The sequence below is a fragment of the Canis aureus genome, chromosome 7 (assembly GCF_053574225.1).
Source record: "Canis aureus isolate CA01 chromosome 7, VMU_Caureus_v.1.0, whole genome shotgun sequence".
Taxonomy (NCBI): domain Eukaryota; kingdom Metazoa; phylum Chordata; class Mammalia; order Carnivora; family Canidae; genus Canis; species Canis aureus.
Window position 1 is genome coordinate 15,028,858 of NC_135617.1, and position 16,188 is coordinate 15,045,045.

Genomic DNA, 16,188 nt, shown 5'->3' on the forward strand with positions numbered 1-16,188 from the left:
CATTTCAGTGTAGTAGAAGGGCTTAAGAGCTCTTAATGACCTAATCTTACAGTGATGTTCCTTGGACAAGTTATTTAACCTCTCTAAGCTTTAGTTTCCGTTATCTATTGTATACCATAATACACCAAATTTAAACTATAAGAGTATCCACTCCTTGGTGTTACTGTTGGAATGAAATAAATTAATATGCATGATGAATACAAAGTCAATAGCATACGCTTGTCACACCCATTCTTAGAATATGGCCCAAGTAAACCATTAGCGTTAGATGTTTCTGGGCAGTGGAGCAGAAGATTTTATATTTATCTTTCCAGTTCTTAAATTTTTGTCTGGCTACTCTACGTGAAAATACCTCTCTGTGACTTGAAATATTTGACTGGACAAGATCAGTTAATTGTCAAATCTAGTTTGTGCTCTCTGGGAACCATCTGACCTCCCCAACATTTCATCTAAAAGAGAAAATCTTTGTTTTACATAGCAAAGATTGCCAGAAAACAGCAAATACTTGTATCCTTTTGACTTGACGAGTGTTTGCAAAGTGAGTGTCATTCATAACTCTTTAAGTAGAAGGGGCGCTTTGTTGGTAAATTTCTCCAGAAGAGTTTGGTTTTAACTGAATGCCATTGCTGCAGTAAGTGAGCACCATGGGACGATGATACAAAGAGCTTGCTCTTGCTTGGGTGGAAGTATGTGGGGTTAAACTGGGAGTGATGTGAAGGAACCAGAGACTCAGGGAAGGCCAAGGGGAAGAGCGAGGCCTATCTGTCTGGGAAGCGGTTGGATTGAGTGAAAGGCAGATAATTGCAAAAGGTTCTTGAGGGTAGCATAAGATCGAAGCCCGGTAGGATGACGAGATTTTGTAGTTTAAGGGGGTAAGACCATATCTCTGTGAATGAGAATAGATTCTACAATCCTAACATGATGCTTGATAGCTCCACAAATGTTTACAGATGTTAAAAATTTCATCCTTGTGCTAAATGATGCAGAATTGGTACGGCCCTCACTTTCTGTGTGGGAGAGGCAGAGAGGCCTAGGGTAATGTGGCAGGTAGGAAGCAGGGCTTGGATTTGACTGCAGGCATCCACACTTGGAATCTAGCATGTTCTCTATTATACAGTATCTGCTGAAAGATTGTCCCAGGGAAATCCTCTGACCCAAAAAAGTAGCCAAGGGAAAACTAGATGTGTGGCTGAGATAGAAGAAAGGGAAGAGGCAGGGGTATTAAGTTCTATGCTGTGCAGCGAGAGCAGGGACCTGGAAAGCTAGAGAAGATGGAATAGAGTCCGGGAGCCAGCTTCCTTGGCATCATCCAGGTGAAAGGCCAGGTGAAGGCACCCATAGTTTGGAACAGGGACCAGAGTATTCGCAGTCTCAGATTCCCTGTAGATTTGGTTCATTGCAGAGTAAACCTACGCTGTTATTCTAGGATTCTAGGGACAGTTTCATGGTATGGTCCATGGGTCAAGAAACATAGCCTCTGCCTGCCTGGTTCAGTCCAGGTTCTGCCATTTAGTAGCAGTGTGACCTTGGGCAAGTTCATCCCCTCTGCCTCAGTTTCCTCATCTATAAAACATGGATAACAGTAGTACCTCCCTCATAAAGTCATTGTGAAGATTAAATGAAATAATAACCTGTGAAGCCCTAAGAATGCCTGACACCCAGTAAGCACACACCATTATTTTTATCCGCCCGGCTTGTCCCTGGCCCCTACACATAGCCAGCTGGAGAAGAGGTGGGCCTGTATCACAAAGTACTCTTCCTGCCCCAATAGGCTATAGTTACCAGAAGGAGGTTGATACACAAGTTTCGCTCGAAGCCCTTGGAGTCCCTGTGATAGTTTGTAAGGTCCTCTTGTGTTTTGGGTAAGCTTCCACTCCTCTTCTGGAGTGAGCCCCAGTGACAAACAGATCTGCTTGTTCACTGAGGAGCTACGACCCACCAGGGACCTCTGGGGAACTAAGGGAATTGAATGTGTATAACAACGTGGATTGTTCTTGATCTCTGTTTTGGTTTTGGCAGGAAACAGCAAGAGATTGACTCCAAAGATGCTATTATTTTGCATCAGTTTGCAAGACCTAACAATGGTGTCCCCAGTTTGTCTCCTTTCTGTTTGAAAATGGAAACTTACTTAAGGATGGCCGACTTACCCTATCAGGTACTTGTGTACAGATGGGTTTTATTCTCATGGCAGTAATATCAGAAGGGGAGTTCCTCATCTCACATGGTGGGAAGGGCTTGCTCTTGGCCCTGGAGGGTTGGGTATGCAGTTAGCAGCGCCTGGTCCTTAGGAAATACTTAGGAGAGACTGGATTCTAAGGGCCATTGATTTTTACATTCAGTTTAATGGGGCACCCAAAGGGTATGGACTTTTGCAGGTTTCAGGGTCACAATGTTTTTTTTCCTGACATAGAATAGGCCTTGGTTTAGCTTGGATAGGCCTCCTGGGCAGCTCCTAATAAAGGTGGTTTTTTCCTTTAGGTTTGACAGCATTACTTTTTGTCTCTCATGAATCCTGGGGGGCAGAGCACCCAGCAGGTCACCAGGGAGATAGTTGTGATTTGGGGGAAACTTTTCTACAGTGGTCCGTGTTCTGTTTGGGTGACTTTCAGGGAAATATTCGCTCATTTCAGCATTAAAGAACAAACAGAGGGATGCATTTAATGGGATTCATTTTACTGTGACTTCATTTTGTCTCACAAATTTGACAGGCTGTGTTTTCATTGTTATTCAATTCTATGTATTTTTTAAAAATATCTTTCTTTTTCATCTAGTATCTAGCCATGTACAAGTTTTGATTTTTGTTATTGTTTTTTAATTTTATGATCAGAGCAGAGAGCCTCTGTGGTATTGGTTCCCTGAAATTTACTGAGGCTTTAGCCTAGTGTGTGGCTAGTTTTTATAAATGTTGAAAATCATTACCTATTCTCTGTTTGGGTGATGAGCTCTCTCTAGATTTACTTGCTTGAGCGTCTGTTTAGTGTATTGTTTAGATCTTGTATATCTCTGCTTATTTTTTGTTTGCCTGTTTTAGTAGCGTCTGAAAGAAGTGGGTTAAAATATCCATGGGTATTTTTTGATTTATCTTTTCTTCTTGCCATCCTGTTCTTGCTTTATGTAAGAGATCATATAGTTAGGTATATAATACTATGGAAGATCACATTTGTACTCTCTTGTTTCTTTTCCCAGAATATAGCACCCAGCTGTGTCCCTTGCTTTTTTTTTTTTTTTAGCCTTGAATTTTATATTATCAGATATTGAGATTGATTCTCCAGCTTTCTTTTGGTTCATATTTGTTTGGGATATCCATCTCCATCCTCTTTCTCTTTTTTTTATGTATCTGTCTCTCCTAGCCAATGTATTACCTGTAGCCAATCTAAGAGTCCTTAATTGGTGAGTTTTTTCATTTATGCTTGTAATTACTGTTTAACTACAACTTATTTCTAACATCTTATTTATTATTATTTTTCTAACATCTTATTTAATATTTTTCTCATTATACTTGTTTTTTTTCTCATTTCCTGCTTTCTAACAGATAAGATAAAAAGAAATTTTCTTCTCATTTAAAACAAATTCTATTTTTGTTGTGGTTGCTCTTAAGATCCAAATTTGAGTTTATTTTTCCCTATTATCACTTCTCAAATGCTGTGTTGGCCCTTGGATAATACAAGTATCTTACAGGTTCCCATGAACCTTGGGTCTCTCTTTTCCCAGCCCTGATCCCAAGTGTGTTGTTGTCATCTAATGTTTTAATCCTGGAATTTTGGAAATCCCTTCCTTTTTTGTCTGGTTCTTTTTTAGGCAACAAACCTTACTAAACTTCTGACTAGCTTTTTATTTCCTATGTATCTTCTCCTCCAGGATTATTTATCTTTTTATTTGAGTGCTTCCTTGATGCATATTTTCAGATTGAGCCTTTACGCAGCAAACCTCCAGTAGCTTTGCACACCTGATGATGTCTTTATTATGCCCTCACATTGGAAACATCTACCTTCAAAGTTCTTTCCCTTCAGGGCTTTAAAAATATTACTCCCTTGTCTTTCTGTGTCAGTATTGCTATTGAAAAATTTGGTATTAGCCTGATCCTTTCTCTCTCTCTTTCTCTCTGGAACTTTTAGAATTTGCATTTAATCTCAACATACTTAAATTTCACTATGCTGTGCCTTGGTGTGGGTCTTTATGTATCTTGTTTGGCCCTTTCTAAACTCTTAGTCTGAAGTCTTGAATCTTTTTTTTTTTTTTCATTCTGGGGAATTCTTAATTTTCTTCAAATACTTTCTTTTTTGTTTATTTCACCATTCTTCTTTCTTGTCGCCTATTATCTGGATACTGAAATCTCTGCTTTTATTTTCTCTGTCTCTGAACATATTCCTTCATTCTTTTCTTCTCCCTTCTGTGTGGATTCGTCTTTCTGAAATTCCATTGCATCACTCTGTTCTCTTCTTGCATCCGTTGTACTACTTATCTATTGTGTTTAACTCTATATTTTTCTTCTTCATGTTTCCCCTTGGTTTGTTTTATCATTTCTGCTTTCGTACCTTAGAGGATATCTATTATGCTAATTAAAATTGGTCTGTGTCTGCACAGTCGTGCTCCATGTTGTATGGATTCATCTGTTGCTCTTCTGTGATGGTGGTTGCACCCTTCTGGTGTCTGTTTTGGTTTGAGATTTCCTTTTTCCGGAGATGCAGCTTCCCTGCCTGGGAATCTGTACCAAGCCAGGGCCAAAGCTTAGGCTTCAGGTTTCTGCCTCTGAGGGGATATAAGCAAAGTAAGAAGGGAGACCCAGGTACCCCCAAACCAATGGTCCCTCTGGTTTGCTGCCACTCCTCCAAGTGGCCCCTGCTGGCCAGGGGTTCACCTTCAGGCTCTTCCAAAGTGGTGGCACTGGGAGGAAGTGGTCTCCCTTGCTGGTAACAGAGCAGCGGGGCCAGGCTTCTAGCCCTGCATCCCCTGATGCTCCCTGGCCTGTGCTTTCTGAGCCAATTTCTCTGCAGAAGAGGGGATGGGGGGTGGCAGTGACCCTCCGAGAGACCAATGCTGGGATGAGATGAGGGGCATCTTCCTGGTGTGGTAAATGCTATGATGGAGGCCCCGCTGGGGATATGATGGCGGGGCACCTAACCTGGACTTCGGGTGGAGGGCCCTAGAAACAAGGAGATTATTCAGGACTTTCTAAGCCTGAATAGAGGAGAAGATAGCCCTGAAGACAGACGGAACTTGAAGCATCTAGATGCAGCAGATCAGATTTGAAAGATGGTTGCTGAGCTTGGTGTTAGGCAGCCAGCACTGGAAGATCCATGTCACCCAGGGGCTCACATTGAGGGAAGAGAGTGCTCCCCACCAGCTGCCTGTCTCTATTCTGTCATCACTCTTGACCCAGTCATATCAATTAGCCTTGACAGCTTGGGGGCAGTTAGGGCACCAGGCCTGAATTTTGTGCTGGGTAATCCCTGATGGCTTTCTAGATCTCTTGGACCCTGTCACCTTGATGGAGCCGTACTGCTGTTTGCAGGGGCCAGCTCAGCTGCCGGGCTGTGCCACCCTAGCTCTTCCTGCCTTCAAGCCTGCAAGTACTGACTGCTGCGGCCCTGGCTTTACCAGGAGCCTAACTTCCTCTGCTCATGTTGCAGAGCAGCTGCTTTTAGGTAGTGTGACTGGGCCAGCAGGACACATGTTTCACCGTGAAACCTGAAGCTATTGCACAGGCCTTCTAGGAGGTGACCACTTCCCCTTTTCCAAAATTATGATTTCTTATTGATGTGTGTGTGTGTGTGTGTGTGTATATATATATTTTTAAAGATTTTATTTATTTATTCATGAGAGACAGAGGCAGAGACATAAGCAGGGGGAGAAGCAGGCTCCTTGGGGAACCCGATGTGGGGACTTGATCCTGGGACTCCAGGATCACACCCTGAGCAGAAGGCAGATGCTCAACCACTGAGCCACCCAGGTGTCCCTGTTCTTACATTAAAAAAAAAAAAAAAAAAATCCTTGCCAGCATCACCGGACTTCACAGCACTTATTTTTAATTCCCCCTAGCTACTCTGTTTCTCCACTCTATTCCCTCAGCTTTGCTGCTCATAGTGTGTTGATTCAGAATTTAGCCAACCCGGCTGCTTGTGGCTTTGTTGAGTGCTGCTAGGAAGCCTCTGGCTTTCCTGAGAGTTGGCCATGACTTCCTCTTTGCTGGCCTCCAGTATTTTTGTTAGACCCTAACTAACTGTCTCTAACATTCACCCCTCAAGGATTCTGAGCCCTTAAAATCTTTTATGGGAAAATGGGTGATGATCCATCTTCTGTAACTACTTCATGCTGGCATGGGACATTGACCCTGCCCCAGGGCTCCAGAAGTCCTTGCTATCTAAGTTTTAGGAAATCTGAATGGACGGTGGGGCAGAGAAGTCATGGCTTGGTCTGGTGGGTGTTGATAGTCATTTGTTTTGGGGCTTCTTTGGGGGTTGTTATGGGTCACCATCTGGAGATTTACCAGACTGGAGGCTTTAACTTCTGTGAATGAACAGATCCATACACAGCACAATGTGTTAGCTCTTGTGGAGTCTCTCTGATTTCTGTAGGAATGGAGTCACGGGCCTCCTGTAGTCAAGTGGTTTTATCTATATGGATTCTTCTCAGGAGGAGTTTATATATATATAAATATTTATAATATATATAAATATTTATATATATATATATATATATATTTTTTTTTTTTTTTAAAGAAAGGCATAGGAGTGTTTTTTCTTCTGTGAGGACTTTGTGGAAAATCAATGCAGGGGGTGTTCAGCTCAGAGCAGAGATTTAGGTAAGAGAAAAATGGTCCTGTGTTTTGGAAGGATGCTGTGTGCCCGCCATGGGTGCCTTGAGACCTGGGTGCCCTCGATGAGGGTTTGTGTTGTGGGTGCCTGGGAAGTGCAGGTGGGGCTCATCGCCTGCACTCGTCAGTATAGAGGCATTCTGTCCGAGATCCAGGGAGCTCTATTCTCTGCCCCTTCTTTGCCCTGTGCCTTGAAAAAGAAAAGATTAAAATGCCATACTCCCAAGAACACAACTTTATATTTGAAGCTTTTTTTACTTTTTAACAGAAGAGAGATTGGAATAAATATTTGATGACCATTAGTAGAAACTCAAAGGCTTTTTTTAAAAAGCCTGATCTATTGGTCACAGTTACTATCTTTTCATCTTTTTAAAATCAGGATGTAAATATTGGTAGGTTGAAAACTTTTCATTTTGTAGTAATTATAGATTTGTTGGAAGTTGCAGAAAAGGTACAACAAGGAGGTCCTGCGGATATGGTTAATTTTTTTTTCAAAATGAAAATAGCTTTATCATCTTTTTCTGATTACATATAAATGACATATAGTCCTTATAAGAATTTCAAACAATACACAGAGTGTAAGTGGAAAATGAACATCACCTGGCATCTTACTAACTAGCCATTGCCATTACTGATACTTTGGGCCATCCTTCCAAACATTTTTCCAGACACACACAAAGATGCCAACATTGTTTGCTGTAACTGGTTGTATAAGAAAGCTGTATTTCACACAATAATACTTTGTAAATGTGAAAGAGAAAAAGAAAGAGAATGGCTCCTTTGGAATTCTCTGCTCTGGCTTTTAGCCCTAACTTTTGATTGTTACTTATTTGCTGATCTTGTGTGTTCCCCCACTCCCCCAACATTTTGTGTTGGAACTTTCTAAGCCACAGACAAGTTCAAAGCCTAGTACTGTGAATACCCATATGCTCTTCACCTAAATTGACCAATTACTGCCTTTTTTGCTTTATTTCTCTTTATATAAACAATTTTTTAAATGAACCATTTGAAAATAAGCTGCAGAAATCATGACACTTCACCCCTCAGGACTTCAGTATGCATCTTCAAAAAATAGGGACTTTTTTTCCTACAAAACTACAATACATAGTTGTAAAGGGAAGGACTTCGTTTTTTTCTTTCTATGTGGGACAAAACCCAGCTTTTCCCTACTGTGTGTTTCTTCCCTGGGAGTCTCCTTTACTATTCACATCAAACACTTCATTTCTGACACTTATGGTCACTGGATATGGGGAGGTTTTCACCCCACACCAGGCAGCTCTCTGTGACACCATCTGCATGTCCTGCAATTTAATTCAATTCTGACATGCTATTTGGAGACAGTGTCATCCCATAGGTTAAGGACTCTGTCTCATAGACTGTATCCTTCCCCCTCTACAGAATTCAGGGAAACACGTTTATACCCAGTTTACTAAGGAATACGTTAAAAGATACAAATGAACAGCTAGATGAAGTGGTACATAGGGTGAGGCCTGGGACGGTCCCAGTTCAGGAGCTTGTAGAGTTGGATGCATCACCTTCCCCGGTATGGATGTATTTGCCCATCTGGAAACTCTCTGAACCCCATACTTTTGGGATTTTTTGGAGGCTTCCTCACATAGGCATGAGCAATTATTTACTCCATTTCCAGCCCCATCTTTGGAGGATGGGGGACAGGACTGAAAATCATGGTTGCTCATCAAGGTTTGGTCTTTCTAGTAACCTGGCACCTTCCAAGAGCCATCCAAGGAGCCCACCCAGAGTCACCTCATTAAGACAAAAATGTTCCTAGTGCTCTATCACTTAGGAATTTTTATAAGGCTTTTAGGGGCTCTGTGCTGGAAATTGGGGGCAGAGACCAACATATATATTTCTAATTATTTCATAATAGTGGTTGTGTAGATTTTTTTTTTTGCCAATGTGTTATAATCTATAAAAGTTGCTCAAATTGTCTCAAATTTAGCCAGTGGGAGAGCTTTCAAGATGGCTCCAGGGGTGCAGTGAATGTAATGGATATACATTTAGCTGAAAAGTTGGGGGTACCATGGCTAGTGTAGCAAGTCAGTGTCCCAAGACTTTGGGATTTTTTTTTAAAAGCTTTTATTTATTTATTCATGAGACAGACAGAGAGAGAGAGAGAGAGAGGCAGAGACATAGGCAGAGGGAAAAGCAGACTCCATGAGGGGAGCCCCACGTTGGACTCGATCGTGGGTTTCCAGGATCAGGCCCTGGACTGAAGGTGGTGCTAAACCCCTGAGCCACCTGGGCTGCCCTTTTTTTTAGGGTCTTAATTCTCCATTTCAAAATGGTAATGGTGATGTTAATATTTCTGATGAAGGGACTTGTCAAACTCCTTCATGCATGTAGTAGTCCTCCTACAACTCTTGTATCCCTATTCTGTAGATAAGGAAATTGAAGCCCAGAGAGATCCAAGGATGATAAGGGAGATCCAGGGATGACCAGGGTCACACTGAATAAGTGATGGAATGAGATTTTTAAAACCAAAGCCCATAGCTTTCACTGCTGTGTTAATAATATAGTAGAAGTGTAGATTAATTTCACCTAGGACAAACTTGCAGGAGGAAACTAAAGCTCACAAAATATATAAAGGTTTATCTCTTCATGATTCTTCTCAAAATTACTTTCAGAAACCACCGTTAGTGGGCCAGTCAGACTTCAATTGCTTAAGTAAGATAGGCCAGGAGTTCTTGAATATATTTAGGAAGTTAAGGAAAACTAAGTATTATTTTTAAAAGATAATGTTTTTATTTTAACAGTAATATAGCCAATTCTGAAAGACTGAAATTCGTGGAAAGATCATCTGTATCTCATACTATTGCCAATTACTTCAGATGTTTTTGTGTTTCTTTTTTAAATATTTTTAAACATTTATCTAATTTTTAAATTAGATATGATCATAGTATCTCTAAAGTGTTGTCTCCTACTTTTCTTTTTAAAGATTTTATTTATTCATGAGAGACACACAGAGAGAGGCAGAGACATAGGTAGAGGGAGAAGCAAGCTCCTTGCGGGGAGCCCAGTGTGGGACTTGATCCCCAGGCCTGGGATCATGCCCTGAGCTGAAGGCAGATGCTCAACCACTGAGCTACCCAGACGTCCCTGATTTGAGAATTGTATACATTACAAAGTACTCACCACAATAAGCGTAGCTACCATCTGTTACCATACAAAATAATTACAATATTATTGACTATACTCTCTATGTTGTACTTTTCATCCCTATGATTGATTTATTTTATAACTGGAAGTTTGCACCTGTTAATCCCCTTCACCTATTTTGCCTAACCCCTACATCTCTTCCCTCTGGCAACCACCAGTTTGTTTTCTGTATTCATGAGTCTGTTTCTGGTTGGTTGGTTTGGTTGTTTTTTTAGATTCCACACATGATATGGTATTTTTCTTTTCTGTCTGGTTTATTTCATTTAGCATAATACCCTCTAGGTCTATCCATATTGTTGCAAATGGCAACATTTCATCCTTTTTTATGGCTGAGTAATATTGCATCCTGTCTGTCTGTCCATCTACCTATCTGTCCATCCCATATCTTATTTGTGCATTTGCTTATTGCTGGACGCTTAGGTTGCTTCCATACCTTGGCTATTGTAAATAATGCTGCAATAAACATGGGGTACATATATCTTCAAATTAGTGTTTTGTTTTCCTTAGGTAAATACCTAGTACAGGAATCACTGGATTGTATGGTGTTTTTTTTTTTTTTCTTGTAAAGATTTATTATTTATTTGAGGGAGAGAGCGGGCACGCAAGCACATGGTGGGAGGGGCAGAGGGAGAGAAAAAATCAAGCAGACTCCACACAAAGTGTGGAGCCCAACAGGGGGCTCAATCTCATGACCCTGAGATCACTACCTGAGCTGAAACCAAGATTTGGACACATAACTGTGCCATCCAGGTGCCCCTTGTTGAGGAACTTACATACTATTTTCCATAGTGGTTGCACATTTAACATTCCCACCAACAGTGCATGAGGGTCTCCTTTTTTTCTACATTCTTGCCAATATTTATTGTTTCTTGACTTTTTTTATACGATTCTGGATGGTGTGAGATAATATCTCATTGTGGTTTTAGTTTGTATTTCCCTGACGATTAGTGATGTTGAGCATCTTTTCATGCATCTGTTGGCCATCTGTATGTCTTCTTTGGAAAAATGCCTGTGCAGGTTCTCTGACCTTTTAAAAATTAGATTTTTTTTTTTTAAGTATTGAGTTATAGGAATTCTTTATTTATTTTGGATGTTAACTTCTTATTGGATATATCATATACAAATATTTTTTTCCCATTTGGTAGGTAGCCCTTTTGTTTTGCTGATGGTTTCCTTTGCTGTGCAAAAGCTTTCTAGTTTGATGTAGTGCCAGTTGTTTATTTTCACTTTTGTTTCCCTTGCCTGAGGAAACAGATCCAGAAAAATACTGCTAAAGTTGATGTCCAACAGATTACTACCCATCTTTTCTTTTAGAAGTTTTATGGTCTCAGGTCTTATATTTAGGTATGTAATCTATTTTTAGTTTATTTTTGTGTGTAGCATAAGAAAGTTTTCTAGTTGCATTCTTTTTTTTTTTAATTTTTATTTATTTATGATAGTCACAGAGAGAGAGAGAGAGAGAGGCAGAGACACAGGCAGAAGGAGAAGCAGGCTCCATGCACCGGGAGCCCGACGTGGGATTCGATCCCGGGTCTCCAGGATCACGCCCTGGGCCAAAGGCAGGCGCTAAACCTCTGCGCCACCCAGGGATCCCTAGTTGCATTCTTTTAATGTAGCTCTCTAGGTTTCCCAGGCACCAGTCAATGAAAAGACTGTCTTTTTTCCATTGTATATTCTTACCTTCTTTCTTGTAGATTAGTTGGCCATTTAACTATGGGTTTATTTCTGATCACTCTATTCTGTTCCAATGATTAGTGTGTCTATTTTTATGCCAGTACCCATACTATTTTGATTACTGTAGTATTGTATAGTTTGAAATCAGGGAGTGTGATACCTCCAGATTCATTCTTCTTTCTTGAGATTGCTTTAGGCTGTTCAGGGTCTTTTATAGTTCTCTACACATTAGGATTATTCATTCTAGTTATTTGACAAATATTAACATTATTTTGTTAGGGATTGAGTTGAATCTATAGATTGCTATGAGTAGTATTGACATTTTAATAATATTAATGAATTCTTCCAATCCGTGATTGTGGTATATCTTTCTATTTATTTGTGTTGTCTTCAATTTCTTTCATCAGTGTCTTGTAGTTTTCAGATTTTTAGTCTTTCATGTCCTTGGTTAAATTTATTCCTAGGTATTTTTTTCTTTTTTGATGCAGTTGTAAATGAGATTTTCTTTTTTTTTTTTTTAAAGATTTATTTATTTATTCATGGGAGACACAGAGAGAAAGGCAGAGACATAGGCAGAGGGAGAAGCAGGCTCCTCACAGGTAGCCCGATTGTGGGACTTGATCCCGGATCCTGGGATCACGCCCTGAGCTGAAGGCAGACACTCAACCGCTGAGCCATCCAGGCATCCTGGATTGTTTTCTTAATATCTCTTTCTGCTAGTTCATTATTAATGTACAGGAATGCAACAGATATTTGTATATTAATGCTGTTTCTACAACTTTACTGAATTCATTTATTCTAATAGATTTTTCGGTGGAGCCTTTATGGTTTTCTATATATAGTATCAGGTCATCTACAAATAATGACAGTTTTACTTCTTACCATTTTGGTTGTTTTTTATTTCTTTTCCTTGTCTGATTTCTGTGGCTAGGATTTCCAGTACTATGTTGAATAAAAGTGGCAAGAGTGGACATCCTTGTCTTGTTCCTGATCTTAGAGGAAAAGCTGAAAGCTTTTCACCATTGAGTATGATGTTAGCTGTGGGTTTTTCATATATAGCCTTTATTCAGTTGAGGTATATACCCTCTATACCCATTTCATTGAGAGTTTTTGTCATGAATGGATGTTGAATTTTGTCAAATACTTTTTCTGCCTCTAAAACTAACATTTTTGATGACAAAACCTATAAGAACTTTCATTTCCATAAGAATCAATCATTAAGGGCAGCCCTGTTGGCACAGCGGTTTAGCGCTGCCTGCAGCTCAGGGTGTGATCCTGGAGACCTGGGATCGAGTCCTACGTCAGGCTCCCTGCATGAAGCCTGCTTCTTCCTCTGCCTGTGTTTCTGCCTCTCTCTCTCTCTCTCTGAATAAATAAAAAATAAAATAAAATAAAATAAAATAAATCCCTTTAAAAAAAAGAATCAATCATTAATTTTTGTTACTCCAGTTTTTAAAAGGAGTCTAGATAAAAATGTACCAAATACTTGGGTGGGGGGGGCATGGCCTAGAGGGAAAGGCAAAGGTACCAATGGTAATATTATAAGATGGGAGGAATATACACTGTACAATGGAAGCATGGAGGAAAGGAAGTAATGGTTGCACCTTGAGGAAATATTGTTCACCAACAAGGTGAACTTTGAACTAAATATTTTAGGATGGATATGACTTGGCAGAGGTTGGGAAAAGAGACTCCTATAAAAAGTAAAGAGTGCACAAAGTCAGAGAGGTGGCAAAGACCTTGATGTGTTCGGATGTGTGCAGTTGGAATTCAGAAGACTGGAGAGATTGATAGCAAAGAGGCTGGGTAGGTGGGCAGTGGCTAGGTGGTATAGGTCTAGACTGGTATGTGAAAGGGGTTAGAATAGATCCATTAAAAACCACTGGATAATTTTGAGCCATAGAGATCTTGCATCTCATTTGCATTTCAAACAGTTTCCTCTGATGTCAGTGTGTAGGATAGAATCCATCTGCAAATGACAAAAGTCCTGAAAGGGATGTGTTAGGTTGATATGGGTGATATCAAGAGTTAATCTGAAACAGGTACTATGTTATATGGTAAATTTACATCTTTAGTGTACAAATTACAAGAATATCTGATGTACTAACAACTTTTCGAGGTTTGTAACATTTCTTCTGGTCCACATCAAGGGGAATGTGTAGTGCCTGGCCAAGGAGTGGAGGCAGCAAATGTCACTCTAATTCCCAGTGTTCATAAAGTGTATGACTCCACACCCCCATTCCACTCCATCTGGGATCATGTCCTCTGAGACACTGTAAGATTCTAGCATGGGTGTAAATCAAAGGGGAACTTAGCACAGACACAGATTTCTGGGCACCATTCCCAGGCTTCTGATGCAGAGGTCTGGGCTGGGGCCCAGGAATCTACATTTTAACCAACACTAGAGTTGAGTCTGTTGGATGCACTTTCTTACACCTAAGTGTTATAATTTATGGGGCCGCTTGTTTGCCATGGTATTAAGCATTATTCAAGCATAAGCTGCTGGGTTTCAGATGAGATCTTCGGTTAGTAGCCTCACCAGTGCAAGCCCCATTATGGCTTATTTTCACTGTTTTGCATTTGTGGCTTGTTCTTAACCTTTTAACTAAACCAACTATTACCAAGATCATTTCAACACTACTTCTCCTCTCTGGTCTTTTTTGTAACAATATACCAGGGCTCATGATAAAATCTATGGGAGTAAAGTAATATCTTCATGTGAGGTATTTTTATTTCTCCAAGAGTAACTATTTATTGTCTTAAAGAGTTTATGTGCTGAGTTCATTCACTTGAACAGTATAGTCACTATCAAATAAAGGGTTGGAATGTTTCTTTCTGTTAACCATACAGTGAAATTTAAATAAAACATTGCTTTTCTCTTTTTAAAATTTACTCTGCTTAGAATTATTTTGGTGGAAAACTTTCTGCTCAAGGGAAAATGCCTTGGATTGAATATAATCATGAAAAAGTTTCTGGCACAGAATTCATAATTGACTTTCTGGAAGAGAAACTTGGAGTGAATTTAAACAAAAACCTTGGCCCTCATGAAAGAGCCATCTCCAGAGCAGTGACCAAGATGGTGGAGGAGCACTTCTACTGGTGAGTCCCCCAGGCGTGTTGGGTGAGTGCCCAGGGCCTGTCCCCAGCCTTTGGAGTAAGCCCAAGTTCTGTTTCACTTTTCAGACATTCCCCAGCCTTTTCAAAAATTTCTACATTCTGACCGACTTAGGGGTCAAAGTTATAACCGATAAGTTTCTAGGTATCTAGAAAAAAGGTAGACATTTTCTGTAGAGGCCTCGCTAACACATGTTTTAGGCTTTGTGGGGCCATGGATCTGTTGCAACTCCTTAAACTCTTCCATTGTAGTGCAAAAGCAACCATAGATGACATGGAAATGAAGAGCATGACTCTGTTTCAATGAAACAATAAAAACACTGACATTTGAATTTCATTTAATATGAAAAGTTATTCTTTTGATTTTTTTCCTCCAGCCATTTAAAAATGTATTTTTAATTTTTTAATTAATTAGTTAATGAATTTATTTTAGAGAAAGAGAAAGAGAGAGAGAGAGAGAGAACGAGTGCATGTGAGTGGAGGGAGGGGCAGAGGGAAAGAGGGACAGAGAGAATCCCAAGCAGACTCCATTCTGAGTACAGAGCCCAGCATGGGGCTCGATCTCATGACCCTGAGATCATGACCTGAGCCGAAACCAAGAGTTGGACCCTTAACCAAATGAGCCATCTAGGCACCCCTCCAACCATTTAAAAATGTAAAAACTTATTAGCCTATGGGCTGTGTTTGGCTGACCCCTGATTTAGACCTCACCTCACTGAGGTGAAGAGGATATTTCAACTGACTCTGCTCTTTACTAGTCCAAACTGCTGAATTAAAATACTATTATATCAGACACCCAGAGGAGGGAACAGAAGACTAAGTCAGGTTAGAAGTTTTAAGTGAAATGAATTATTCAAGCTTTGTAAAATTATTGTCAGTTTTCCTTAGACGACAAGAGCTTCTCTGTGTTCCAGAAGTAAAGTGTACTTCTGCTTTCTGAGTGCTCTTGTCCCGCCTGGCTGACCCCTAGGTTGCATCCCTTGTCTGAAGCCTCACACACTGCGTGGATGAGTTGCCTGTATTCTGCATGTGCCATTGTGCTGGCTGTGACATGTGAGTTAAACAGGCACAGGGCTTCTTGGCTTATAAACTCATCGTCATGTGGGATTTTTCCTTTTGTCTTTCATCCATTTCCTGGAGTTTTAGCACCTTTCTATACACCCCAGTAGATGAGTTTTCTCTATGATTTCTCTAGACTTATCTTGTTCCAAAGAGCTAATTAAGAATCGTTAAGCCCTCTTTTTTGGGCATTAATTGTTATTAAGGGGTCAGTTGCTCACCCAGTAGCTTTTGCCTCCTCCACACTCAGTGTGGGGTTGATTGTCGAAGGTCTTCCCTATCACCGTCCTATTTCATCAGTTCAGCTCTCTTTCTACATGGAAACTTGCTTGTTCTTTCTAAATGGAAAA

At 40.3% G+C, this 16,188-nt stretch overlaps 1 protein-coding gene across 6 annotated transcripts in view; it reads left to right on the plus strand.

Moving 5' to 3' along the window:
- Positions 1-16,188, plus strand: part of FAXC (failed axon connections homolog, metaxin like GST domain containing) — a 78,178-nt gene that overhangs the window by 4,436 nt on the left and 57,554 nt on the right. For all 6 annotated transcript variants that reach the window (XR_013382965.1, XM_077902991.1, XM_077902993.1 and 3 more), the window contains 2 exons: positions 2,020-2,155; positions 14,568-14,764. Coding sequence is in view for 5 of the 6 variants with exons in the window: in XM_077902991.1 (XP_077759117.1) it covers positions 2,020-2,155; positions 14,568-14,764 (333 nt within the window). In the remaining variant the exon portion in view is untranslated. The remainder of the gene's footprint in view (positions 1-2,019; positions 2,156-14,567; positions 14,765-16,188) is intronic.